At 42.5% G+C, this 26,819-nt stretch overlaps 1 protein-coding gene across 1 annotated transcript in view; it reads left to right on the top strand.

Annotated features, from left to right (window-relative positions):
* Nucleotides 1-26,819, top strand: part of LOC115105413 (uncharacterized) — a 97,293-nt gene that overhangs the window by 36,003 nt on the left and 34,471 nt on the right. Inside the window, exons 3-4 of the mRNA XM_065006812.1 lie at nt 17,813-17,914; nt 20,689-20,825. Coding sequence (XP_064862884.1) covers nt 17,834-17,914; nt 20,689-20,825 — 218 coding nt within the window. The 5' untranslated portion in view covers nt 17,813-17,833. The remainder of the gene's footprint in view (nt 1-17,812; nt 17,915-20,688; nt 20,826-26,819) is intronic.

Here is a 26,819-nt window from a genome sequence, read left to right as displayed (position 1 = left end):
ATAATTGGAGAGGGTTTTGGATGCCATTTACTCTAAATGTCGCCTGTTTCTTCCCTTTCTTTTCGGGCTGTCTCGGTCTGACTCTCCCCCCATCTTCTGGCATGGAGGCTGATCTTTCGTTTCCATCTTATATTCAAACGTGAAATATGGATCAACCTCGTCTGTGTGGTGTGTGGCACGCCACTGAGAGGTTCCTGTGAATTAGGCCGATGCTGCAATTGATTTGAAATGGCAAATCAAGTGATGCCAATTTCTTTGAAATTAGGGGATTCTTTTGAACTTTTTGATAAATAATAATTATTTTCTCACTGTCAAGAATACTGAAAACATATAGGGAAGACATATACACAGTATATTAAAAATAGCTTAAGAATAACTAACATAAATGATGCTTTAAGCAATGCTTTGATGATCTGGAAGTGAAGCAGTTGTATGTTGTTTCTCAACATCATTTCACATTGCTTCCATATGGAGAGAATGATGATCCCCCAGTTCTAGTCAAGAGTATAGACCCATTTCTTGGCTTCGTTGTTAAAAGACATCAGAAATGGGCTTGTTTACATTGGATTGAATACAACTTCAGATGCAGCTTCTCCCTTACAGAAAAAAACACATTATTTCACATGCGGAAAATTCATTTAATGTGAATTTCACCTGTTTTCATGTTAAATCAATCAATCTGAAATCAGGTGAATACATCTGTTTTTGGAACACTTCTCATGTGATCACATTTTCACATAAGATCATGTGATCACATTTTCACATAAGATCATGGAAACATGTTTTTTTGGAACACTTCCCATGTGTTCACGTGAAATGCATGTTTTTTTCTGCAAGGGCTGCAAGTTAACAAATACGTAGTCAGATGGTTAGCGCCTACAACATGGCAGCTGTCATCGGAGGATTGGTTAGCTAGCAAGATAGCGAGGCGAGGTAAAATATCACCAATAGAGCTAGAATAATATGCTTATTGAGCATAGCTATACCCATCAGTCTTGTGTGTTTTCATGGTCATCATTCACTCATTGTTAAGTTTGTCAAGTTCCCAACATCAGTGTATAGTTATACTGCTACAGGGCTTTTGATGTGAGGATGCGCGTTCATCACTTAAAAGGGATGTTTGCTTGTAAACAGAAAATGTCTCTATGTGCAGTATAATTTAGATTAAGACTACAAAATGAAGTGTAGCAACTTTGTGAAGAATCTATCGAATCATTTTTATAATAATACTGTCAAATTCTTTCAAGTTATGTGTGTTGTAGTGCGTGCATGAGTTTTGAGAGTTCAGGAATCTAGCAATGAGTGATATGTGCAACACTCTAAAAGTGTTAACTGTGTGCAAAGTGCCCATGAATATTAACTTCACACTTTCTGACATTTGCAGTGTTCACTTATGTGAGTGATAAATATAATACTACATTTACACTACATGTATGAACCCTACGACATATAATGTGGCGTATGAGGTATGTTGTACTTGAGTGTTTAGTGTGTGCAGTGTGTGGCATGTGCGGTGTGTGTGAGTGGTAAGTGTGCGGGGACTCCTCCAGGCAGGCCCCCTATCAATCACAAAGGGTCGGGCCTGTTGCTAAAATGGGTCTGCAGTGGGCCACCCATCCAGCCTTGCCGCTCGGGGGAGATCCAATGTCCTCAGAGCTCTAATGCACTCCAGATGTCCTTTTGGCTGGGGCTGATTTTTCCATGTGGTCTATATTAAAGGGAACTTTATTTAATATATCATGCTTTTAAAATGCTACATTTGTGGACAATTTCTAGTTAAAATACCAAAGGAACTTGTTGATGCACCTGCAGCAACTTGCCTGTTCAGTTCTAATGTGCATTTTCTATTTTTTCCCATTTTAAAACAGCATTGGTAATACTGAGTCCCCAATGTCTCTGTTCTCTCTGGTGTTGGCTGCTCTCTCCTCTCTCTCTATATATCTCCATCTGGCTCCTTTCATCTCTTACCTTCTCTCTCGTTCTTAATCTACTTGTGTCTCTTCCTTTCTCACACTCCCTTTCTCTCTTTTTCTCTAGTTCTGGCTTTCTCACTCCCCCTCTCTCCCTCATCACCCCACACATGCTCCCCTCCGCTCCCTGTGGCATTTGAGAGAGGAAATGTAATATTGGATTGTTTGGTGTTTCCAAGGATTCCATTCGGCTGGGCTCCTTCCCCGACACAAAGACAAACATCAGCTGTCGGTGCCAAGAGCAGCAAACACCAGCGTCTCCCTCATTATTCGCCCCTCTCATTTCAGAGCTCTGGCCTAGTTTTTATTGTCTCTTTCTTCCCCATTGCCTGGTTTGTGTTCTAGACGGCTCTCCATGCTGTCCAAGTGCCCCTGACACTGTTTTTCTTTCTTCAACTTTATGGCATACCCACTGTGATCATTTGAATTTTTTTTTTTTTTGTATCAGCAAGTGATATCGTAATTACCAGGCCCTTGGGAATACTTGGGGACAGTTATCAGATTTCTATTTTACAGGAGAAATACATCTGGATTAAGAGAGAAAATGAGGGGAGTGGTTCATTGTTGCAAGGAATGAAACTGTATATAGGGATAATAGTTATTCACTTTTCAATCATTTTGAAGGGAGCATGCATGAACTAGATCTCAATTAGCTAGCATATTCAGTAGCCTAGCTATCTTTCAGACAGTTTTAAGACTTTGTGGACCACCCTCTCATTAAGCTCAACCAAGCATTGGTTACCCTTCGGTTTCCTCATCGGTCCAACCACACATTGCCTACGAACACCCTTATGGGGTGAAGGTCTTTCTCCCTACCGCCTCCACACATGTCATCCACCTTGCCCTGGTTCCTCCACCTGCTATAATATTCTGACAGCCCTCGGCGGCTCATCCAGACCCTGACGAGGGGGCCTCAAACCCTCTCCACCTGGAATCTGCTGACGATCAAAGCTGTGCATCCCAACCATTCTACCTCCTCTACATCCCCACACCTGATAATCCCCCACTCATTAGCCCCCACCGCTCTCCTCAAATATTCCCCTTCGCTTGTCCTTTGTAGGGGGGAGGGATGGAAGGAGGATAGAGAGATGGAATCCTCTGCATGCAGATGACTAGGTGTTCTTAATCTTCCCCTCTACTGCCACATGCCTGCCAATACCTCTACACAATGTGCCCTCACCCTCCGGTGGCACCAAGCATGGCACTGGCCGTTCATTTAACTCATGTCAACCTTTCAAACTCTTGATTTACCCTCGGTGTCAATGTTAGGTGTTGTATACCTAATATTCACTCTAAAAGCTGTTGTCTAAAGGTGTTTGAAGTTGAACTAAGGGCACGGGACACAGAGTCATGCTCCCTGTCAGAGAGCCTTTTAATGTCTCTATTTGGTTTGGTCAGGGAGTGATTTGGGGTGGGCATTCTATGTTTCGTTTTCTATGATTTTGTGTTTGTATGTTTTGGCTGGGTATGGTTCTCAATCAGGGACAGCTATCTATCGTTGTCTCTGATTGGGAACCATACTTAGGTAGCCCTTTCCCTCCTTTCTGGGTGGGAAGTTGACTTTGTTTATGGCACATAGCCTTTAGCGTCACGGTTTGGTTGGTAGTGTTTATTGTTTTGTTCCGCGTCTTTTTCTAATAAAAAGAGAATGTACACTCACCACGCTGCACCTTGGTCCTCTTCTTTCAACGGCCGTGACACTCCCCTTAAAGTAATGCTCCAGAGATTTTGTATGATTTCCGCCAGGAGTTTTGAAAGTACTGCTCAAGGCAAAACAGGTCCCAGAAAATTGTGAACAATTGTGTACTACATCATCCATTTTGTACAATATGTTATTGCAAAAAAATACAGTGCCTTGCGAAAGTATTCGGCCCCCTTGAACTTTGCGACCTTTTGCCACATTTCAGGCTTCAAACATAAAGATATAAAACCGTATTTTTTTGTGAAGAATCAACAACAAGTGGGACACAATCATGAAGTGGAACGACATTTATTGGATATTTCAAACTTTTTTAACAAATCAAAAACTGAAAAATTGGGCGTGCAAAATTATTCAGCCCCTTTACTTTCAGTGCAGCAAACTCTCTACAGAAATTCAGTGAGGATCTCTGAATGATCCAATGTTGACCTAAATGACTAATGATGATAAATACAATCCACCTGTGTGTAATCAAGTCTCCGTATAAATGCACCTGCACTGTGATAGTCTCAGAGGTCTGTTAAAAGTGCAGAGAGCATCATGAAGAACAAGGAACACACCAGGCAGGTCCGAGATACTGTTGTGAAGAAGTTTAAAGCCGGATTTGGATACAAAAAGATTTCCCAAGCTTTAAACAGCCCAAGGAGCACTGTGCAAGCGATAATATTGAAATGGAAGGAGTATCAGACCACTGCAAATCTACCAAGACCTGGCCGTCCCTCTAAACTTTCAGCTCATACAAGGAGAAGACTGATCAGAGATGCAGCCAAGAGGCCCATGATCACTCTGGATGAACTGCAGAGATCTACAGCTGAGGTGGGAGACTCTGTCCAAAGGACAACAATCAGTCGTATATTGCACAAATCTGGCCTTTATGGAAGAGTGGCAAGAAGAAACCCATTTCTTAAAGATATCCATAAAAAGTGTCGTTTAAAGTTTGCCACAAGCCACCTGGGAGACACATCAAACATGTGGAAGAATGTGCTCTGGTCAGATGAAACCAAAATTGAACTCTTTGGCAACAATGCAAAACGTTATGTTTGGCGTAAAAGCAACACAGCTCAATCACCCTGAACACACCATCCCCACTGTCAAACATGGTGGTGGCAGCATCATGGTTTGGGCCTGCTTTTCTTCAGCAGGGACAGGGAAGATGGTTAAAATAGATGGGAAGATGGATGGAGCCAAATACAGGACCATTCTGGAAGAAAACCTGATGGAGTCTGCAAAAGACCTGAGACTGGGACGGAGATTTGTCTTCCAACAAGACAATGATCCAAAAATAAACATATCCAGGTGTTAAAATGGCCAAGTCAAAGTCCAGACCTGAATCCAATCGAGAATCTGTGGAAAGAACTGAAAACTGCTGTTCACAAATGCTCTCCATCCAACCTCACTGAGCTCGAGCTGTTTTACAAGGAGGAATGGGAAAAAATTTCAGTCTCTCGATGTGCAAAACTGATAGAGACATACCCCAAGCAACTTACAGCTGTAATCGCAGCAAAAGGTGGCGCTACAAAGTATTAACTTAAGGGGGCTGAATAATTTTGCACGCCCAGTTTTTCAGTTTTTGATTTGTTAAAAAAGTTTGAAATATCCAATAAATGTCGTTCCACTTCATGATTGTGTCCCACTTGTTGTTGATTCTTCACAAAAAATACAGTTTTATATCTTTATGTTTGAAGCCTGAAATGTGGCAAAAGGTCGCAAAGTTCAAGGGGGCCGAATACTTTCGCAAGGCACTGTATATTTCATGATATGTTACAAATTCCAATTCATACTGTACAATATGTTATGAATTTGTAAGTGCTTAAGATCCAGACTGATTTTTTTTAAGCCAGTGGATAAGCCTAGGTGTTGGGAAAATAGCCATTTTTATTGTGAATAAAAAAGTGAAACATTAAAAAACCTAGGAGACCCCTTCCATAAACTTACACTGTAATTATGACAACTTCCAGAGGACTTCCTCCAAACTATCAGAGCTCTTGCAGCTTGAACTGACAAGTTGTCCACCCAATCAAAAGGTCAGAGAATTAATCTTGTACTGAAAGCATAAGCTACAGCTAGCACTGCAGTGCATAACATGTGGTGAGTAGTTGACAAAAAAATTGAAGACAGAGAGAGAGCTAACTATATTTCGTAGCATATGTATCTTTTACTTTCACTTTCACTTACTTAGCTAACTAGTTTAGCCTACTCAAATACCCAGTTAAAACAGAGAGGGATGCTATGTCAAGGTAAGCTTTTGGCTTTATTCATTTATTGCCACCGACGCCTGCCGGTGTAACTGCTAAACTGCTTGCTGTATACTGTACTGCATGATTGTTTACTAGCGCGTTAGTTCTAGTAGCTACTACATGTTGACTATGACCTTAATATGGTGACAATGATGTAGGCTGTGGTTAGCGGTTATGGTATGAAAGTTTGGCTTGGAAAGTTTTTTCTGCCTGGTCACAGACAGCTGTTGTATTGTGCACTGAAGTCCACAAGTGAAGGGAAAAGGTGAGAGGAGGAGAGAGTGTAGATGCAAGAAGGAATTATATATACAATGAGTAACGTGATCATGCGGTTTATGTGGCTGCTAGTTCTGTGTTTGCGTGTGATCAGGAGTGTTTTGATTCTGTTGAAAAACCTTTCTTTAAAGAAGCAAACTAAACGAAACGGGGATACACATACCTGAATTTGTCCAATGGAAACTTGTTTGCAACTGTTGGACTAATGATTACACCCTAGATCATCTAGATTCAGGCAAGAGTGTACAAGGCGGTATTGAATGTGTCACTGTCTGTCACCTTCATTACTTTAATTTCTCTTGACCTGTGCACCTACGTTGTAAACTTTTATTTGTAGGCTAGATTGTAGCAACCTCATGATGGGTAAAGGGAACATTTGAGTATCATCTAGTAGGCTGAACCTATGGATACTATATTGAGCTGGGTGAATGGAATATGAATGACAGTCATCCAATATGATGTAATAGAAATAAGGCCCATATTATAAAAAATATAAAAAAATGACACCGACCGCCACTGTTTGAATCACATTCAATTCTAAAAATGTATATGATGGATCTTTTTTTTATTCAATTATGAAGCTTGAACAGCATGACAGGCTTGTGAGGTAGGGCCCACGTGTATTACACCATCAATGTCACTCAGTTACAGTATTTGTCATGTACCACAACCACCACCACCTGAAGTTGTGGCCTCGCTCACTCACACGTCCACCGATAAGGAGGTATCCATTTTAAAATGGCCTTGCAGATGCAATAGCAGATAAGCCACACAATGTTACAACTGGCGTATCGCCTGTGAACATGAGAGTAGAAGAAGAAGAGAGAGAGGGCCACGGAAATTATTTGAAGACAGCAAACTTTTGAAGATTACGGTCCTCTCGCCGAGCTCAGGAGTTCCAATTTCAGGCAGAATTTTCAGCCTTAAATATTCCGATATTTATCAGCTTAGGGAGGAAATGCGACTGCTGTGTGTCAACTGCGGGACACGCTGCCTGCTCGGCCCTGCATCGGGCTAATAACATCAAGATGCTGGTACATTCAGAGCCGGCTTAGCACAACTCACAGAATGAAAGCTATGCGGTGTGTAGGAGGATGCACTGAAGATCTCCAAATGGAAGTCCCTCAAAGTGCTGTTTGACTGGATTTGAAAGTCTATAAGGGAGGAAGGGAGAGAGGAAAAAACATGCCTAAATGTTTCAAAACAGAAAGGATTCACCTGGAAAATAATGTCAATACACAAAGAACACCATTTAGATGGTCTTTATTAGGCTGGCTAATGCATGAATGTCTTTCGGTGCACAGGAAGTTTGATTGAAAATGGCAATCTACTCTGAAATAATCTGCCTATTTTGATTGGTGTCATCAACAGAGAGCTCTGGAATTAAATTATTCTTATACCATAGTTCACCTGCTAGATATTCCAATATTATATTATATTTTCCCTATAAGCTTTGCCACTGAAGAAACAAATAGACCTTTGATCTACTGTATCTGTCAAATAACAGTGGCAAACCTTTTTAGGTTAACCTTGCAACCTACTGCTGGCTTGCCTCTGTAGTTAAGCAGAGTCGATCCTGGATGGAGACCAGATGCTGCTGGAAGTGGTGTTCAAATAAAACATGCTTCACATGCTCCAAATACAACACGTGTAGACCTTACCGTGAAATGCTTACTTACAAGCCCTTCTTGGCGCACCCATCCCGTTTAGCGGGATCATTTTCGTCAACATCCGCTGAATTGCAGAGCGCCAAATTCAAATTAAACTACTAAAAATATTTAATTTTCATTTAATCACAAGTGCAATATAGCAAAACACAGCTTAGCTTGTTGTTAATCCACCCGGTGTGTCAGATTTAAAAAAGCTCTCTCAGCAGACAAAACATTACAAACAGCTAGCAGAAAAGTAGGTTGGTAACGAAAGTCTGAAAAGCAATCAAATTAATCGCTTACCTTTGATGATCTTCGGATGTTTGCACTCACGAGACTCCCAGTTACACAATAAATGTTCCTTTTGTTCCATAAAGATTTGTTTTATATCCAAAATACCTCCATTTGGTTGGCGCGTTTTGTTCAGAAATGCACATGCTCGAGCGTACAAACTCCGTAAAGTTTGTAGAAACATGTCAAACGTTTTTTATAATCAATCCTCAGGTTACAATAAATAATCGATAATATTTCAACCGGACCGTAGCTTTTTCAATAGGAGAGAGAGAGAAAATGTCTGCTCCAAGCTGTTGCACATGCAAAACTCTGCTAGCACCCAGCCATCCACTGATGCAATGTGATCCTTCTCGCTCATTTTCAGAATAAAAGCCTGAAACTATGTCTAAAGACTGTTAACACCATGTGGAAGCCATAGAGAAAGGAAACTGGTTGATATCCCTTTAAATGGAGGGAAGGCATGCAATGGAACAGAGAGGTTTCAGGAAAAACAGCACTTCCTGGTTGGATTTTCCTCAGGTTTTCGCCTGCAATATCAGTTCTGTGATACTCACAGACAATATTTTGACAGTTTTGGAAACTTTAGAGTGTTTTTATTATTAATTATATGCATATTCTAGATTCTGGGCCTGAGAAATAGGCAGTTTCATTTGGGTACGTTTTTCATCCAAACATCAAAATACTGCCCCCTACACTCAAGAGGTTAACCAACAGTGCAGTTCAAGAAAGAGTTCAGAAAATATTTACCAAAATAAACTAAAGTTAAAAATAATAAAATAGGGGGTACCGGTACCGAGTCAATGTGCGGTGGTACAGGTTAGTCGATGTTATCTGTACATGTAGGTAGGGGTGAAGTGGCAATGCATAGATAATAAACAGCGAGTAGCAGCAGTGTACAAAACAAATAAATGGGGGGGGTCAATGTAAATAGTCCGGTGGCCATTTGATTAATTGTTCAGCAGTCTTATGGCTTGGGGGTAGAAGCTGTTAAGGAGCCTTTTGGTCCTAGACTTGGAGCTCCTGTAACGCTGGCCGTGCGCTAGCAGAGAAAACCGTATTTTTTGGGCTTTCCTCTGACACTGCCTAGTGTATAGATCCTGGATGACAGGAAGCTTGGCCCCAGTGATGTACTGGGCCGTCCCACTACCCTCTGTAGCGTTTTTCGGTCAGATGCTGAGCAGTTGCCATACCAGGCGTTGATGCAACCGGTCAGGATTCTCTCGATGATGCAGCTGTTGAACTTTTTTGAGGATCTGGGGACCTATGGCAAATCTATTCAGTCTCCTGAGGGGGAATAGGTTTTGTCATGCCCTCTTCACAACTGTCTTGGTGTGTTTAGACCATGATAGTTTGTTGGTGATGTGGACACCAAGGAACTTGAAAGTCTTGACCCGCTCCACTACAGTCCCGTCAATGTTAATGGGGGCTTGTTCGACCAGCCTTTTCCTGTAGTCCACGATCACCTCCTTTGTCTTGCTCAAATTGAGGGAGAGGTTGTTGTCCTGGCATCACACTGTCTCAACGTTGTCGGTGATCAGGCCTACCACTGTTGTGTTGTCAGCAAACTTAATGATGGCGTTGGAGTCGTGTTAGGCCACGTAGTCGTGGGTGAACAGGGAGTACAGGAGGTGACTAAGTACACACCCCTGAGGGGCCCCAGTGTTGAGGGTCATCATGGCAGACGTGTTCTTGCCAGTAGGGGGAACTCATTCCTCTGGTCTAAGGAGATCCCAATGCCCCAGGGCAGTGAAGGGGAAATTGCCCTGCGTAGGATGCCTTCTTTCAGATGGGATGTTAAATGGGTGTCCTGACTCTCTGTGGTCATACAAAATCCCATGGCACTTATCGTAAGAGTATGGGTGTTAACCCCGGTGTCATTGCTAAATTTCACACCTGGCCCCATTCCATCATGGCCACCTAATCACCCTCTCATTTTTTAATAAGAATATATAACTCCTGACCTCTCCACCATGATAGCTGGTGTGTGGTGAGCTTTTTGGCACAAAAAAATGGCTGCCGTGCATCACCCAAGTGAGTGCTACATATTGGTGTTGGAAGAGGTGAGTGTTTCACCTCAGACTATGTAAAGCACTTTGAGCACCTACTGTAGGTGGAAAGGTGCTCTATAAATCTAATAAATTATTATTATTAATGTTAGCTAACGTTCGTGAATTATTTACCCTGTTGAACGCGTCTGCACTTTATCCAGATTTTATCCAGTTTTTAGGTTTTGCAATTTTGTGCGAAACATGTATATTCCTCTCCTTTTCATCCCAGGGTAATGTGTACCCTATTTAGAAAAAAAACAACCTAATTATAATAAGAGCTTTTAGATATGCTAATAAGGTTATTTGCATGCGAACCATTTGCCTTTAGGGAATTACACAAATTTCACCACACTGTAGTAGTCTCATCAACATCCATAGTCGAATCTTTAATCTAATTTTAAAAAGCAGGACAGAATGCAATCACATCTGAATCTGTAATATCCAAACAATCATTTGCATAAATACAAAGAAAACAAGAATTGGAGTCAGATTGGGCGACTGATGCTGTTGTATATGGACGGAAAATACTCCTGGGAAATGGTAGGGTGTTTTTTATGTTTATGTGGCACATTTAAATGTATGAAGGACATTATCACAAAATCTACTAAAGAACTATGTCACTAGGAAGTAGCATTTATCATTCAAGGTCATTTGGACTTATAACTGCATTATATGCACTCATACATTCATATGGGGTCTTATAAGGACCTAGTCGTCTTTATAATGCATTATGCTTTTTGTTTGATGCATGAATGAATCTATAGCCTTAATGCATTCATAAAAAGTGTTAAAATGAGCTGTGAGCTATTATGAATGCTTATAAGAAGCCTTATATTGCACTATGTGGCATTATAAACAGGTGGTTCATAGATAGTGTTACCCAAAATTCAATGGACATTATTGCACTATGCAAACTTGTCAGATATTAGTTAATTAACTTCTACAGTTCTTTGCTGGATTCATCAATACAATTTCACCATCGGGGGTGAAGACAAAACAAATCAATCTGCAACAAAGTCTCTCCCTCAGCAGTATCTGTGCAGTGACCTCTGCTGAACTTATGTCTATAACAATGTCTATGATCGTTCTTCACCGAGCGACAGCATCAAAACCATCCACATTGGGCTGGTTCTTAGGTATTACCCCCACATTTTGTGTGTGTGTGTGTGTATGAGTGTGTGTGTGTGTGTGTCTTTCGAATGGTAATAGGATGAATGCTAAGGAGGAGAGGTTGAAGAAGGCTAGGCCCCGTGATGTGAGCCTCTTCCTAGCCCGGGGGCTATGAGGCCGGAGGACCGCTGTTAGGCCCACCCGCCTCGGGCTGTACGGTGTGGGGTATGTGTGTGTGGTGCCCACTTATATGTCATGACGTTGGTTATACCGAAGGGATGTGTGTTTCTGTGCGTGTGTATGTGTACGATTTTGTAAGTGTGTGAGCGTGTGTATGTGTGCAAAAGTGTGTGTGGTGCCCCCTTCCCCAACCTCATTACCTCCTGCCAAGCCCTTCTCTCTCACATGTTGAATATCCACCAAGGCCTCCTCTCCTCTTACCTTTTGCATTGCAAATCTACCTCTAAGAATGAGCAGTAATTGGATACCCATATTCATCTGTGTTATTGCTATGACTTAGGACATTAAGATGCATGATATTTGGACTACGTGTCACCTCCGAAGCAAATGTTATTCATTGCATTTCCAGGTCATGTCCGTAACCAGGAAACTCGGTAACGGGATTGAGAAAATGGAAAGGGGAGGGCAGCCCTTTGGCTCAGGCAAATGTTGTGGTTGTAGTCTCTCAGTGGTTTTCTCCTTCATGATCCTCAATGCGCAATTGAAATCAAAACTACAAAATCAATATTAAACTGCCACATTCAGACATGTTCTTAATTAACATCGGACACTGAGAAAACCAACGGGGATCAGTCTCTAAGTCAGGCATTGTGCAGCATGTGTGGCATCGATCTTGAAGTCAACCTGTGTTATGCTGTTGATAGTTTGTCAGTATGTGTGTGCTTAGAAAGGATCGTGCAACATCCTCAAACACATGGTTTCCTTACCCGACTTTTGTGTAAAGCCACCCGTGAGAGTATTCGGATGAAGTGTGTGTGCTGTAAACACTCATCTGATCACATTCCCTTGACTGCAGGCATCACCTGTTTTCTGTTTGCTCGGAAACATAGCAGAGCTGTGTTCAAGAGTGCCCAATCGCTGTGTGTCAGACATGTCACTGGAGAGGTCTTTGCACTTCAAAGATTCTGGCTAATTTCTTACCAACACTTCTTATTTTCGCTGTTTGTTTTTGGTGGGGGAGTTAATTGTTTAAATACCGCGGCTGATATTTGGTAGAAATCTGACTCAGTCTTATCAAAAGAGGAACAGGAATGTGTGTGTGTGGTGGTGTGTGTACGTGTTTGAGCGCAAGTGTTAGAGAAAACGAGATAGAGAAAGAGAGAGAGAGTGACACTATTTTCTGTTTGCAGAAACCGAGAAATTCAGAGCCAGCCAGCTACATGAGCAGCTTTGACACTGTGGTGCTTTCCCCCTCCCCAGCCAGCCTCATCAATAGCCTGGAACCAGGAGCTAACGATTGTTGTCCGAGGTCATGTCAAGAATTATCGATGACATCTTTTACCTTTCCTCAGCCAGGGCTCTCAAGGAGCAGGAGGCCTCCTGTTAAGGCTCACCGATCGAACTTAACGTTCCTGCCACATAGTTAGACATGGGCCCTGTTCGAATACCTCAGAAATGCATCCTTCTTTCGTTCCTTCCTACCTTCCTTTAAGTAATCACAGATCTGAAAGGGTTGGATTGGAGAAGGTGTGGATGGTATACAGTAAGATGTGATGTGATTAAGTCAAGTGTGGGTGGTTTTGGACTTAATCACATCAAATGTGACCGGATATGGATTTTCTATCAATACCAAGGGTAATGGTGTCAAACTGTGGTTAGGCCACTGACAGGCTTTGTGTCAATATGATGTAGGCCAATTGTATGCTTCAGAATGGAAATATTTGCTGTGTGCTCTTTGTTAATTAAACACATAACCTTTCCTACATTGGGTCCTCAAACAACTGGCACGTACTTAGTGGTTTATGGTGTAGCCTTATTCCTCATAGTTGGTCCAGTGAGGGTCTTAAAGTGGAATTACTTACTGGTACTGACCAGTGGTGCTTTGGGAAAGGGGAAAATGTGTCCCTACCATTCTACAAGGAATGTTTTGTTGTCCATTTGGGTGTTATATTTGACCTGATAAAAATACAGGTCTTGTTAATTGACCACTTGGTTGTCCCCCAGAGTGTGTGTGTGTGTGTATTTACGGGTGCATGTAATGTGGTTGTGTTAGGTAGCCTACTGCATTCCTTGAGGAATGGGAGACTTGATAGATCACTTAAAATACTGTGCAATAATTGGAATTGCTTTATCTTTTATTTATTAAAAAAAAACATTTTTATATCAAACTTTATTTAACTAGGCAAGTCAGTTAAGAACAAATTCTTAGTTTACAATGACGGCCTACAACAGTGGGTTAACTGCCTTGTTCAGGGGCAGAACGACAGATTTTTGACCTTGTCAGCTTAGGGATTCGATCCAGCAATCTTTCGGTTACCTTCCCAACGCTCTAACCACTAGGCTGCCCTCATTATAATCCACATAATAATTCACATTTCCTACTGCTGCAAGACTATGTTCCTGCTGTGTAATTTTCCATTTAATTACCAACCCTGCATTTGCAATTAAAATAAGGACCAATAAAAGGGGACATACCTTTTAGGTGATACCACTTGGAACGAGAACACAAGCCAGGAAGAGAAATCAGTATACAAATCACACTCACACACACCCATCATCCTCAATTTGTATGATTTGGACCAGAGCTCATCAGATTAACTAAAATGTGCAATTTCAGAGCCAGGATCCATTCTGGGGGTGGTTGTACAAAAATACCTTAGAAGATGTGAGGTGAGCTGCGAACCATTTGGTGGACATAGGTGTCGATAGAGGGTTAATAATATCATTAGCAAGATGTTGTGTTGAGTTATTTGGGGGGCTGGCTGAGTTGACAGGTGGTTGTGTTTTAGAGCCTCCCGGGGCACTTTTCCACACACGTTGGTGCCAGGCCGGGTCCTAGGATAGGATGGGATGAGCTCACTGGTGGAGCGCGCCCGTCATCTGTGTCTCCTTGTCTGTGTCTGGGGGAGAGATGAGAAGCCGTCCGCACCACTTCCTCTCTTGTCTGACTTCCTGGGTCCTTGTGCTGTCTTGTGCACTTGTGTCCCCTCAAACTCAAAGACACTGTTTCTATTCAGAGTAGAGCAGGGAAATGGTGACTGGGTATAATATACAGATGTAGGATCTTAATTTGACCCCCCTGTTGCAGAAGATCTTTCCTGTAATGCAGGACATTTTAAACTTGTAGTGTATTTTTGGTTTAAAAATGCTTCTTAAGTTTGTACTTTATTTGATTTTCCCTTAGGACACATGTATCAACCCCTACAAAAAATGTCCATTAGGCGTAATTATAATCCACATAATAATTCACATTTCCTGCTGCTGCAAGATTATGTTCCTACTGTGGCAAACTGGCTCAAATTGAGATCCTACATCTGTATGGCTGTTTTTTATAGTACATTTACATGTCTCAGTTATTTGCATGGAAGCATGGGTATTTGTGCCCCCCTGTTCGTGCCTTTTCTGCCTGTAAAATAGAGTTGAAATGGTTCAGTCCAATGCGACTCCCTGTGTCGAGCCGTGTTTTGGTATGACTCATAATCTCAATCTGATTTAACTCCTAGACCTCTCTGGCTGTTAACAATTATACCTGCCAAGTTCAGACTTCTTAGTAAGCATGACAAATACTGTATCATCTATTCCACAGTACCGCTCCCAATCTTCCTGTAACCACACCAGCAATTAATGTGATTCATACCCTACCATCCAAAGGGCCCTTCATGCTCATGACTATACATGCTGTTTCACTGATGTTGTGCCTTACATGGGAATCGTGTGTGTGTGTGTGTGTGTGTGTGTGTGTGCAGACGTGTATGTGTTTTCTCGCATGTGTGTGTGTTAACTCCAGAGACCCTATAACTCCATCAGGTACAGTACACAACCCTGCGGGACTTCTCCAGTTCTGGACAATAGCAATTAGTCCACCGACTGGAGCTTTAATTGGACACTGGTTGGCTTAGTTTCATAACTACAACCTACCATCCACTACATGAGGAAAACAAGGGCACTGATCCCTTATTGTGTGTTATCTTGTTAAGTGTTATTATAATGTCACCTGTTCTGTAATATTGCAGGTCCATTTTTGCATTGCTTTTTCACTTTGTGAGGTGCTATGTAGTCTAGCATTTTACGAGAGAGAGAGAGAGAGAGAGAGAGAGAGAGAGAGAGAGAAATCATAGCAGCACCTGGTGGTTGTCTGGTGCAGTCATAAACCAGACAACTGCTGCGCACTCATTCTCAACACAAGATGCATATTACATACTGTACAGCAAGTTAATCATTTTCTGGATCAACTGTATGCGAAAGAGATGTGTCACGCTGCACAAGGCAAATGGTTGTCACACCAGATACTGGTTTTCTGATCCACGCACTCTCCCTCAACCTGATCAAGACAAAGGAGATGATGTGGACTACAGGAAAAGGATGATCGAGCACACCCCCATTCTCATCTACGGGGCTGTAGTGGAGCAGTTTGAGAGTTTCAAGTTCCTTGGTGTCCACATCACAAACAAACAAACATGGTCCAACCACACCAAGACAGTCGTGAAGAGGGCACGACAAAACCTATTCCCCCTCAGGAGACTGAATAGATTTGCCGTAGGTCCTCAGATCCTCAAAAGGTTCTACAGCTGCACCATTGAGAGCATCCTGACTGGTTGCATCACTGCCTGGTATGGCAACTGCTCGGCCTCTGACCACAAAGCACTACAGAGGGTAGCGTGAACGGCCCAGTACATCACTGGGGCCAAGCTTCCTGCCATCCAGGACCTCTATACCAGGTGGTGTCAGAGGAAGGCCCTAAAACTTGTCAAGGACTCCAGCCACCCAAGTCATAGACTGTTCTCTCTGCTACCGCACGGCAAGTAGTACCGGAGTGCCAGTCTAGGCCCAAGAGGCTTCTAAACAGCTTCTACCCCCAAGCCATAAGACTCCAGAACATCTAATCAAATGGCTACCCAGACTATTTGCATTGCCCCCACCCCCCACCCCCTCTTTTACGCTGCTGCTTCTCTCTGTTATTATCTATGCATAGTCACTTTAATAACTTTACCTACATGTACATATTACCTCAATTACTTTGACTAACCGGTGCTCCCGCACATTGACTTTACTGCTGCTCTTTAATTACTTGTTCCTTTTATGTCTTATTATTTTTCATTTTTTTTTTAACTACATTGTTGGTTAGAGGCTTGTAATTAAGTATTTCACTGTAAGGTATTGTTGTATTTGGCACATGTGACTAATACCATTTGATTTGATTGATTTTTAAAGTATCTGTGATCAACAGATGCATATCTGTATTCCCAGTCATGTGAAATCCATAGATTAGGGCCTAATATATTTATTTCAATTGACTGATTTCCTTACATGAACTGTACCTCAGTAAAATCTTAGAAATTGTTGCATGTTGTATTTATACTTTTGATCAGTGTACATAGAAATGCACCAAGCATGGTAAAAGTGAAAGTGGCACGGATAAACCACCCACTAAAGCTGATTAGGTAAATACCTGGGTGTTCATAACACTTCCCAGAGTAGGAGTGTTGATCTAGGATCATGTCCCCCCCTGTCAATGTCGTCTTATTCATCATGGTCTACAAAGCATAACTGTAGCTCTCCTACTCTGAGATGCTTTATGAATACAGGGCCTGACCCTGGACCAGCAAGTAGACACTTCTTATATATATATATATATTTTTTTTTAACTAGGCAAGTCAGTTAAGAGCAAATTCTTATTTACAATGTCAGCCTACCCCAGCCAAACCCGGACGACACTGGGCCAATTGTGCGCCACCCTTTGGGACTCCCAATCACAGCCGGATGTGATACAGCCTGGATTCAAACCAGGGACTGTAATGACACCTCTTGCACTCAGAGTGCCTTAGACCGCTGCGCCACTCAGGAGACCAACGCCTGATGTTTAAATGATAATGTACTCATTCATTTAATAATTATTTTTTTTAAATTACCCCTTTTTCATGGTATCCAATTGGTAGTTACAGTCTTGTCTCATCGAAGAGGTCAAGAGCCGTCTTGTCCTCCGAAACACAACCCAACCAAGCCGCACTGCTTCTTAACACAGTGCCCACTGAACCCAGATGCCAGCCGCACCAATGTGTCGGAGGAAACACCGTACACCTGGTGACCGTGTCAGCGGCACTGCACCTGGCCCGCCACAGGAGTCACTAGTGTGCGATGGGTCAAGGACATCCCTGCCGGCCAAACCCTCCCCTAACCCGGACGACGCTGGACCAATTGTATGCCGCCCCATGGGTTTCCCGGTCGCGGCCGACTGCGACAGAGTTTGGACTCGAACCCTGAATCTTTAGTGGCACAGCCTTAGACCACTGCGCCACTCGTGAGGCGATAATGTACTCTTAACACTATGTGTGTTTGTGTCCCCCTGCAGGTCTCCATGTGAATCTGTCCCATGATGCAACATGTGTCCCCAGCACTAACAATGATGGCCACTCAGAGCGTTCCTCCACCATCGTACCAGGAGAGCCAACAGGTCAGTACACCACTAGTAGTCAGCTCAGGGTTGGGGTCAAAGCTGTTTTTATTTCAGTCAATTAAGGAAATGGGATTAGAATGTAAATAATCAATTGAAAATTCCTTGCAGAAAACATTCTAGAGTTTTTTATTTGTCTTAACCTCTTGATGCTACCCATCCCGGATCCTGATCTCACCTAGTGGGGCATCAATGATCCTGAGGAAGGTGAGAGATCAGCCCAGAACTACACGGCAGGACCTGGTCAATGACCTGGGACCACAGTCTCCAATCCATGACGGCGTAGTAACACACTACGCCGTCATGGATTAAAATCCTGCAGCGCACGCAAGGTCCCCCTGCTCAAGCCAGCGCATATCCAGGCCCGTCTGAAGTTTGCCAATGACCATCTGAATGATCCAGAGGAGGAATGGGAGAAGGTCATGTGGTCTGATGAGACAAAAATAGAGCTTTTTGTCGCCGTGTTTGGAGGAAGAAGAAGGATGAGTACAACCCCAAGAACACCATCCCAACCGTGAAGCATGGAGGTGGAAACTGCAAAAGGGACAGGACGACTGCACCGTATTGAGGGGAGGATGGATGGGGCCATGTATCGCGAGATCTTGGCCAACAACCTCCTTCCCTCAGTAAGAGCATTGAAGATAGGTTGTGGCTGGGCCTTCCAGCATGACAACGACCCGAAACACACAGGCACAGCCAGAGTGGCCTAACCAGTCTGCAGACCTGAACCCAATAGAAAATCTTTGGAGGGAGCTGAAAGTCCGTATTGCCCAGCGACAGCCCCGAAACCTGAAGGATCTGGAGAAGGTCTGTATGGAGGAGTGCATACAGGGCCAAAATCCCTGCTGCAGTGTGTGCAAACCTGATCAAGAACTACAGGAAACGTATGATCTCTGTAATTGCAAACAAAGGTTTCTGTACCAAATATTAAGTTCTGCTTTTCTGATGTATCAAATACTTATGTCATGCAATAAAATGCAAATTAATTACTTAAAAATCATACAATGTGATTTTCTAGATTTTTGTTTTAGATTCCGTCTCTCACAGTTGAAGTGTACCTATGATAAAAAAATGACAGACCTGTACATCCTTTGTAAATAGGAAAACCTGCAAAATCGGCAGTGTATCAAATACTTGTTCTCTCCAGTGTATATATATATATACACATTGCCGTTTAAAAGTTTGGGGTCACTTAGAAATGTCCTTGTTTTTAAAAGAAAATACATAGTCAATATTGTAAATGACTATTGTAGCTGCAAACGGCATAATTTTTTATGGAATATCTACATAGGCGTACAGAGGCCCATTATCAGCAACCATTACCCCTGTGTTCCAATGGCACGTTGTGTTAGCTAATCCAAGTTTATAATTTTAAAAGGCTAATTGATCATTAGAAAACCCTTTTGCAATTAAGTTAGCACAGCTGACAACTGTTGTTATGATTAAATAAGCAATCAAACTGGCCTTTAGACTAGTTGAGTATCTGGAGCATCAGCATTTGTGGGTTCGATTACAGGCTCAAAATGTCCAGAAACAAATAACTTTCTTCTGAAACTCGTCAGTCTATTTCAAAACTCGATCCTCCAGAAAGTGGAGAGAAACACTTATGCAGTTCTACTACGTGATATTTTTTCAAAATAGATGCATTAGACAGGATTACCTAAACATACTGACCAGCTCAAATAGACAGAAGCATGCTATATTGCTGACCAATCCGAATTGATCTCTCGGCATGTCCAGCCCACTCATTATCTCAGGCAATCATAGCTAGCGGGAAGGTTGCTCACTTTATTTGTTGCTTAACAAATGGCAGACAAGTTTGTTATTAAGGCACATGAAAGTTCACATGTTCCAGAGGGCATTTCTGCTAAAAAACGCAGTTTGACAACAATAAAAAGTTTACTTTCAAATGGCTTTCCTGTGATGTAGTGACCCGCGACATATGCCTAGTTACCTGACACGAGTCACATATGAGGTTGAAAAGTGCCAGAATTGCCCTTTAACCTTATCCTAACTAAGTAGTATCCTAGAGAAGGAAGTAGAGCAGGTTCAATCAGAGCCTCACCATCCCCCTCCCTGTCTCCACTCTACCACTGCCTCCTTCCGCCCAGAGGATTAGTGACAGGGGAGAGCTCCCAAGCCACAGTCAGTGCAGGCAACAAAATGCAAATGAGAGCTAGTTAAGTGTGAAGAAGCTAATTTATTTCCCATTTGGAGCCGAGATTAAGATGCTTCCTCCCCAAACCAACACAGGGGGGATGGAGGACCCATTTCCTTCTCTCCAAAGGCTGAGGGGGAAAAGGAGACGAGAGGAGGGGATGGGGTGGGAGAAGGAGAAAGAGGTGGGGGTAGGGGATCGACACGATTGAAGAGATGCATTGTACACATCCAGACCATCACATCAAAATAACACGCCCATCTTTCATAGGCCATGCGGAAAAATCAAGCTGGTGGTCTATCCACTCTCATGTAGTTCACAGTATCTGACAATGTGTGTGTGTGTGCCTGCTAGAGATGAGATAGTGGAACACAAAACCAGTTTTCTAAGTAGAAAGCCCAGCCAGAACAGGGCTAATGCACATACAGACCTGGGACTAGGCTACCAGTGTATGTAGTTGACTGTGGTTCTGATTGCATGAACAGATCTGGGACCAGGCTACCAGTCTATGCAGTTAACTGTGGTTCTGAGTTAGCTAATGCACAGACAGATCTGGGACCAGGCCTACCGTTCTATGTATTGAAGTTCACTGTGGTTCTGTTTGCTCTGCCCTCAGATGACGGGCACCACCCAACAGAACTCCAAGGCCCAACAGGTCCACATCTCAGCATCCTCAGAAACTGGAAATACCCCCATCAATGTGACCCTTGACCCCCAGGCCCAGCTGGAGTCAGATAAGCGGGCCGTTTACAGGTAAGACGTGGTCTCAAAGCATACATTTGTGCAATATACTGTACATTTTCTGTGCTATATACTGTACATTCTCTCTGTTAGTTAATTCAAACTAAGCTCTCCAAAAAGTGGTAAGGCAAAACCCCCCTGAGGAGATTTTGAGAACCAGGACACTTTTAAACAGACGCACGCACCCACTCCTGCATGGACTCACACACTCACACACACACACACACACAGGCACGTATATACACACACACACACACACACACACACACACACACACACACACACACACACACACACACACACACAATGCTAAGGTAAGATTGAGCACGATGATGGTTGGTTTTCTGTATTTTCTCCAGGGCACTGGGTTTTGTGTAACTTATTGTGTGGTACATAATGTGTAAGGAATGATCTTTTCAAGTGCAGTATTACAATTAGGAAATCCTTGTATGAGTAATTAAGTGAATAGACAGTTGCTGCCAACTGAAAACTAAACATACATTTTGAAAAACATCCTCCTCTCCCAACTCATCACTTGAATATTAATGTACTTTCATCATGGGCTTTTATTATCTGTTAATGAAGAAAATTATTCACAGAACACAGAAATGTGTAATATGTTCAGCAATCTCCCAATGAGAAATCATGCTCCAGCAACAAACCGCTATTTTTGTGCTACCAAGAAAAATACATATTCTCCCCAATACCGTCTTCAGCAAACTCTATGATGACACTGCATGCTCTTTGTTCGGCTCACTGCCCTGGCTCCTTGGCTCTCCCCTAGTGTGGATATCCACTGCTCTTGTCTGAGTGTGCTCTCGGCCCCATGGTTGGCCGGCTCAGGCCCCTTAGGCGAGTGCTGTGAAGGCCTCGCCAAGCCTGGGGCAGAATTTCTAAGCTCCTCTGAGATACAAGGCTTCTCTTTGATGTGAGCAGCCAGCCTGAGAGGGGCTGTGGGCACTGGAAAAGACACTCAGCCCCAGGCCCACGCTGCCTGTTCACTCATTATAGTCCCTCCTGAAAACACACTCACAGGTGGGCTCGCAGGCGGGCTCGCACTCACACACACGTGAACTCACACACACATGAACGCGCACACACACACACACACACACACACACACACACACACACACACACACACACACACACACACACACACACACACACACACACACACACACATGTACAGTATATTCATGCACACATACACACACGCACACAGACCGCTAACCCTACCACTTGAAGGATATGAAACTGAAAGCAAAAAGGGGCTTCAAAACGTTGCCTTTTCTTCCTCTTTGACACTTCCAAATGTCCTTACAACATTCTAAACATCCACAGGCGGAGGAGACAGCTTCCTGTCTCCCACTTTATTGATCATCTCCTGCAGTGTGCTCACACCATGCGGCAGCACAACACACAACACATGCTGCTGCAATGACAAAAGCTAACTCGACAGATATATTGTGGGTTAAATCAAATCAGAAATTAACATATTCTGTTTGTGCCAATTGATGAACACATGTTGGAAACCTTCTTGGATTAAAGACAGAATGCTTGTTTTTATATTTGGATGGCCTTGATGACAAAATGCTGTGCTATAATTAATAAAAGATACGCAACTTGATACGCAACTTTAAAGCATGTGTTCAATGAGTCAAATGTAGCCCCCAAAAAGCCATTGTCTCGACTCCCTCCCACCACTGTCAATGATGCATTCTCTGTACATTCTCAATCCAAAAATAGCTGCTCCTCCCCTGTTCCGCACTGTTCCAATTCTCCGCCGCCATTTGGGGGGTTGGAAAGCTTTCAAAGTGATACCAGAGTTTGAATTAGCATCCCTGTAATTTATCCAGGAGGTTTGCAGCATCTCTCCCTTATTAATGTTTGTGCACACGTCAGTTCTTTTCGCTAATGGCCTGGATAGTGAGTTTGCTGCGCGTGGAGAACCTGTCTAGCTCCTCTATTCTCTTTGACGAGTCCTCGCTTAATTATTACAGGCGGAATCAACTTGTGATAGCTGTAATTAGCCTAACGAGTTACGAAGCTCCCGATGAAGAAGCGCTAGATTGGGCTTGTCTTATTAGCGAGCTAGCAGGCGGTCTGTTTTCCAGAGGTCGCTCCACTATGCCCAACTGATGGAGGCTGAACGAGAGGCATATTTTTTATTTGTTGTGTACGTCTTTGTAAGTGAAATGTTGGTTGGGGATATTTTAGCTACTTTGTTTTGATATGTAAAACAGTAGTAAAACTTAGATGAACTGTTTGTTTGCTTGTTTCACGAGGAAAACAGGAACACACAGTATCTCACAGAATCAATGTGGCAACTATTTCCGCCTTCATGGGTGGGTATATTGAGAAAATGTTCTGTACATTAAGAAGTTAAAATACATGCAGTGAACTTGAAATCTACAGTGCTTTTCCACATTTTGTTGTGTTAGAGCCTAAATTTAAAATGTATTTATGTCGCTGCCCTACACACAAGACCCCATAATGTCAAAGTGGAATAATGTTTTTAGAAAATCTTACAAATTAATAAAAAATGAAAAGCTGAAATGTATTGAGTCAATAAGTATTATGGTGTTATGGCAAGTCTGAAAGTTCAGGAGTACAAATGTGCTTCACGGGTCATATAATAAGTTGCATGGACTCACTCTTTGTGCAATAATAGTGTTTAACAAGATTTTTTGACTGACTACCTCATCTCTGTACCCCACACATACAATTATCTTTAAGGTCCCTCAGTCGAGCAGTGAATTTCAAACACAGATTCAACCACAAAGATCAGGGAGGTTTTCCAATGCCTCTCAAATAAGTCCACCTATTGATAGATGGGTAAAATTTTTAAAAAGCAGACAATGAATACCCCTTTGAGCATGGTGAAGTTGTTAATTACCCTTAAGGATGGTGTATCAATACACCCAGTCACTACAAAGATACGTGCGTTCTTCCTAACTCAGTTGTCGGAGAGGAAGGAAACTGCCCAGGGATTTCACCATGAGGCTGTCATGGAAATTCTTACACAGGGACACTCAAAGTCAATCTTAAATTAATCATCCTTTATTTGTCAGTGCGCTGGAGAGGTTCCAACCAACTCAATGCACCATAGTACACATGTCAATCAGGAGCTCCCCATGGGAAGTACCAGCAGTTGTCTTATATATGGCTATACACAGACAAGTTATATTTGCATGATTTAGCATAATTAATTAATCATTACCATTTTGTTTCATTCATGTGACTGACCAATACTGGTTCATAACATGTCACAGACCAATACCTCACGAGGCTTCTTCTCTCTATGCTGAGACCTTAAAACGGAGAAATCTTTCATTCGTTCTCAAAACAAGGTCTGGGCGTACTTCCAAATTGTAGATACTGATAAGTGAGGATTCGTTAAGTCAGTCACTTGCATGAACACAGAAATTGTTTATTAGAACAGCACATGAATAAAATACATAAATTAGTTATAAGAAAAGCACAAAAATTACAATTCCCATTACAAGGCCAATGGTGACTTTAAAGCAGTTACAGTTTAATGGCTGTGATAGGAAAAACTGAGGATGGATCAACAACATTGTAGCTACTCCACAGCACTAACCTAAATGACAGAGTGAAAAGAAGGAAGCCTGTACAGAATAAAAACAGAGTGAAAAGAAGCAAGCCTGTACAAAATACCTGTTTGCAATAAGGCAATAAAGTAAAACTGCAAACAAACTGGCAAAGAAATTAACTTTATGTCCTGAATACAAAGTGTTATGTTTGGGGCAAATCCAACACAACACATCAATGAGCATTTTTCAAGCATGGTGGTGGCTGGGAATTTTATTTAGGATAAAAAGAAACAGAATAGAGCTAATCACTAATCTGCTAATCATCTAATCTGCTTTCCAACAGACATTGGGAGACAAATTAATATTTCAGCGGGAAGGTAATATTAAACACAAGGCCAAATATACACCAGAATTGCTTACCAAGACGACAGACTTAAGTCGGCTTGAACATCGATGGCAAAACTTGAAAATGGTTGTATAGCAATGATCAACAATCAACTTTACAGAGCTTGAAGAATTTTAAAAATAATAATGTGCAAATATTGTACAATCCAGGTGTGCAAAGCTCTTAGCGACTTACCCCAAAGGTGATTCTAAGATGTATTGACTCAGAGGTGTGAATACTTATGTAAATGAGATATTTCTGGATTTCATTTTCAATACATTTGCAAAAAGTTGTAAAAAAATATTTTTGGGGCGGCAGGGTAGCCTAGTGGTTAGAGCGTTGGACTAGTAACCGGAAGGTTGCAAGTTCAAACCCCCGAGCTGACAAGGTACAAATCTGTTGTTCTGCCCCTGAACAGGCAGTTAACCCACTGTTCCTAGGCCGTCATTGAAAATAAGAATTTGTTCTTAACTGATCTTGCCTAGTAAAATAAAGGTAAAATAAAAAAATTATGGGGTATTTGTTTGTAGATGGGTGACAATAAAAAATGTTTTAATCCATTTTGAATTCAGGCTGTAACACAACAAAATGTGGAATAAGTCAAGGGAGATGAATACTTTCTGAAGGCACAGTACAGAATGGTTGACAAAATGAACCACAACTCTGTTTCACACAAAAGTCCCATATTTGTCATACATCCTCAATGGAAAGCAAACAGCGTTACATGCTATACCACTTTTATTTTCAACCTTTGACATTGGTGCCATCCTATTTCTAATGGGCCCAAATTGCAGTCCAAAGCCCTGTATGTGGTGTGTCACTACACCGTAGTGGGTCTTGGCTGAAACCTGCTAATGCTGATCCGCCCGAGACATAACCTCGTTATTGTTATTTATTGTGTTACTATTCTTCTATTTTTGTTTGTTCGTTTTCTTCATTTTTAACTCTACATTGTAGGGACAGGGCTAGTAAGTAAGCATTTCATGGCAAAGACTACACCATGTGACAAATGCAATTTGAAGTGTGTGTTTGCTGCCACTTATTGAACTCCAGTGGGTGGACGGATTCACAGGGAAGCGAGGAACGAGAGGGTATGTGTGTGTGTGTTTGTGTGTTAGCGAGCACACACGTGTGTGCATCCACAGAGCAAAGTGGCGCAGCGGCGAGGCAGAGACATTCCGTATCATACACTATGGGAACACTTTTAATTTGACAGTACCCCTGGGATGGGGCATGCAGGATGTCTGCGCACAGACCTCCGTAATGCACCATAAAGTCTGTTTACCTTCACCGCTGTCAAGCTCTCGCCGCTATTTTGTCTCCCGTCTGACCGCTCCCACCATCCTTTAACGCCCAGCGCTGTTTGATGGCGCAAAGCTAGCCACCCGTGTTCCTTAAAAAAAAAGGCTTCCCTTCGAGAGTTCAGCGGGCTGGCTGAAAGGTGTTTGTGTCAGAGCCCAGTGGTTTATTGGCATGGTCAGTCTGATCTCTGCTTGGTTCCTCGCCGTTTGACTTGACTGAGAAGGTTGAAAGAGGAAGGGCTGCAGGATATTTGTGAGGGAGTTTCTCAAGCGATTTTAACTTTGATATTGTTACGGATACAGAGAACTGGGTACCTGTGGAAGTAAGCATCTTTCGATAATGTTTAATCACAGGAACATTAACGACCACAGCTGATATGACTGAATAGATTTAAACGGCCTGGACAGTTTGAATGGTGAATACAAACTATAACTTGAAATGAGTAACATGAAAAGATTACACTGGCTTAACTGGATCAATGAAAGTGTCACGCTCTGATGATAGGAAGGTGACACACCAGCCCATCTGCCTCCGTCTCCCATGAGCCCACTTGCTCTCTACAACTGGACTGTGACAGAGACAGGGAATACAAGCACGCAGGCAGATATGCGCACACGCACGCACGCACGCACGCACACACACTTCAGATCTCACATACCGCAGACACTACACCCTGTGCTGGCTTTGCCCATCTATCCCGCATTGCAGGTGATGGAGGGAGGATGGACCAACAATGACTGTATATATGAATGGATAAATCAAA

Source organism: Oncorhynchus nerka, linkage group LG22 (genome assembly GCF_034236695.1).
Source record: "Oncorhynchus nerka isolate Pitt River linkage group LG22, Oner_Uvic_2.0, whole genome shotgun sequence".
Classification (NCBI taxonomy): Eukaryota; Metazoa; Chordata; class Actinopteri; order Salmoniformes; family Salmonidae; genus Oncorhynchus; species Oncorhynchus nerka.
The sequence above is the reverse complement of the archived record's forward strand: the minus strand, read 5'-3'. Positions and strand labels throughout refer to the sequence as shown.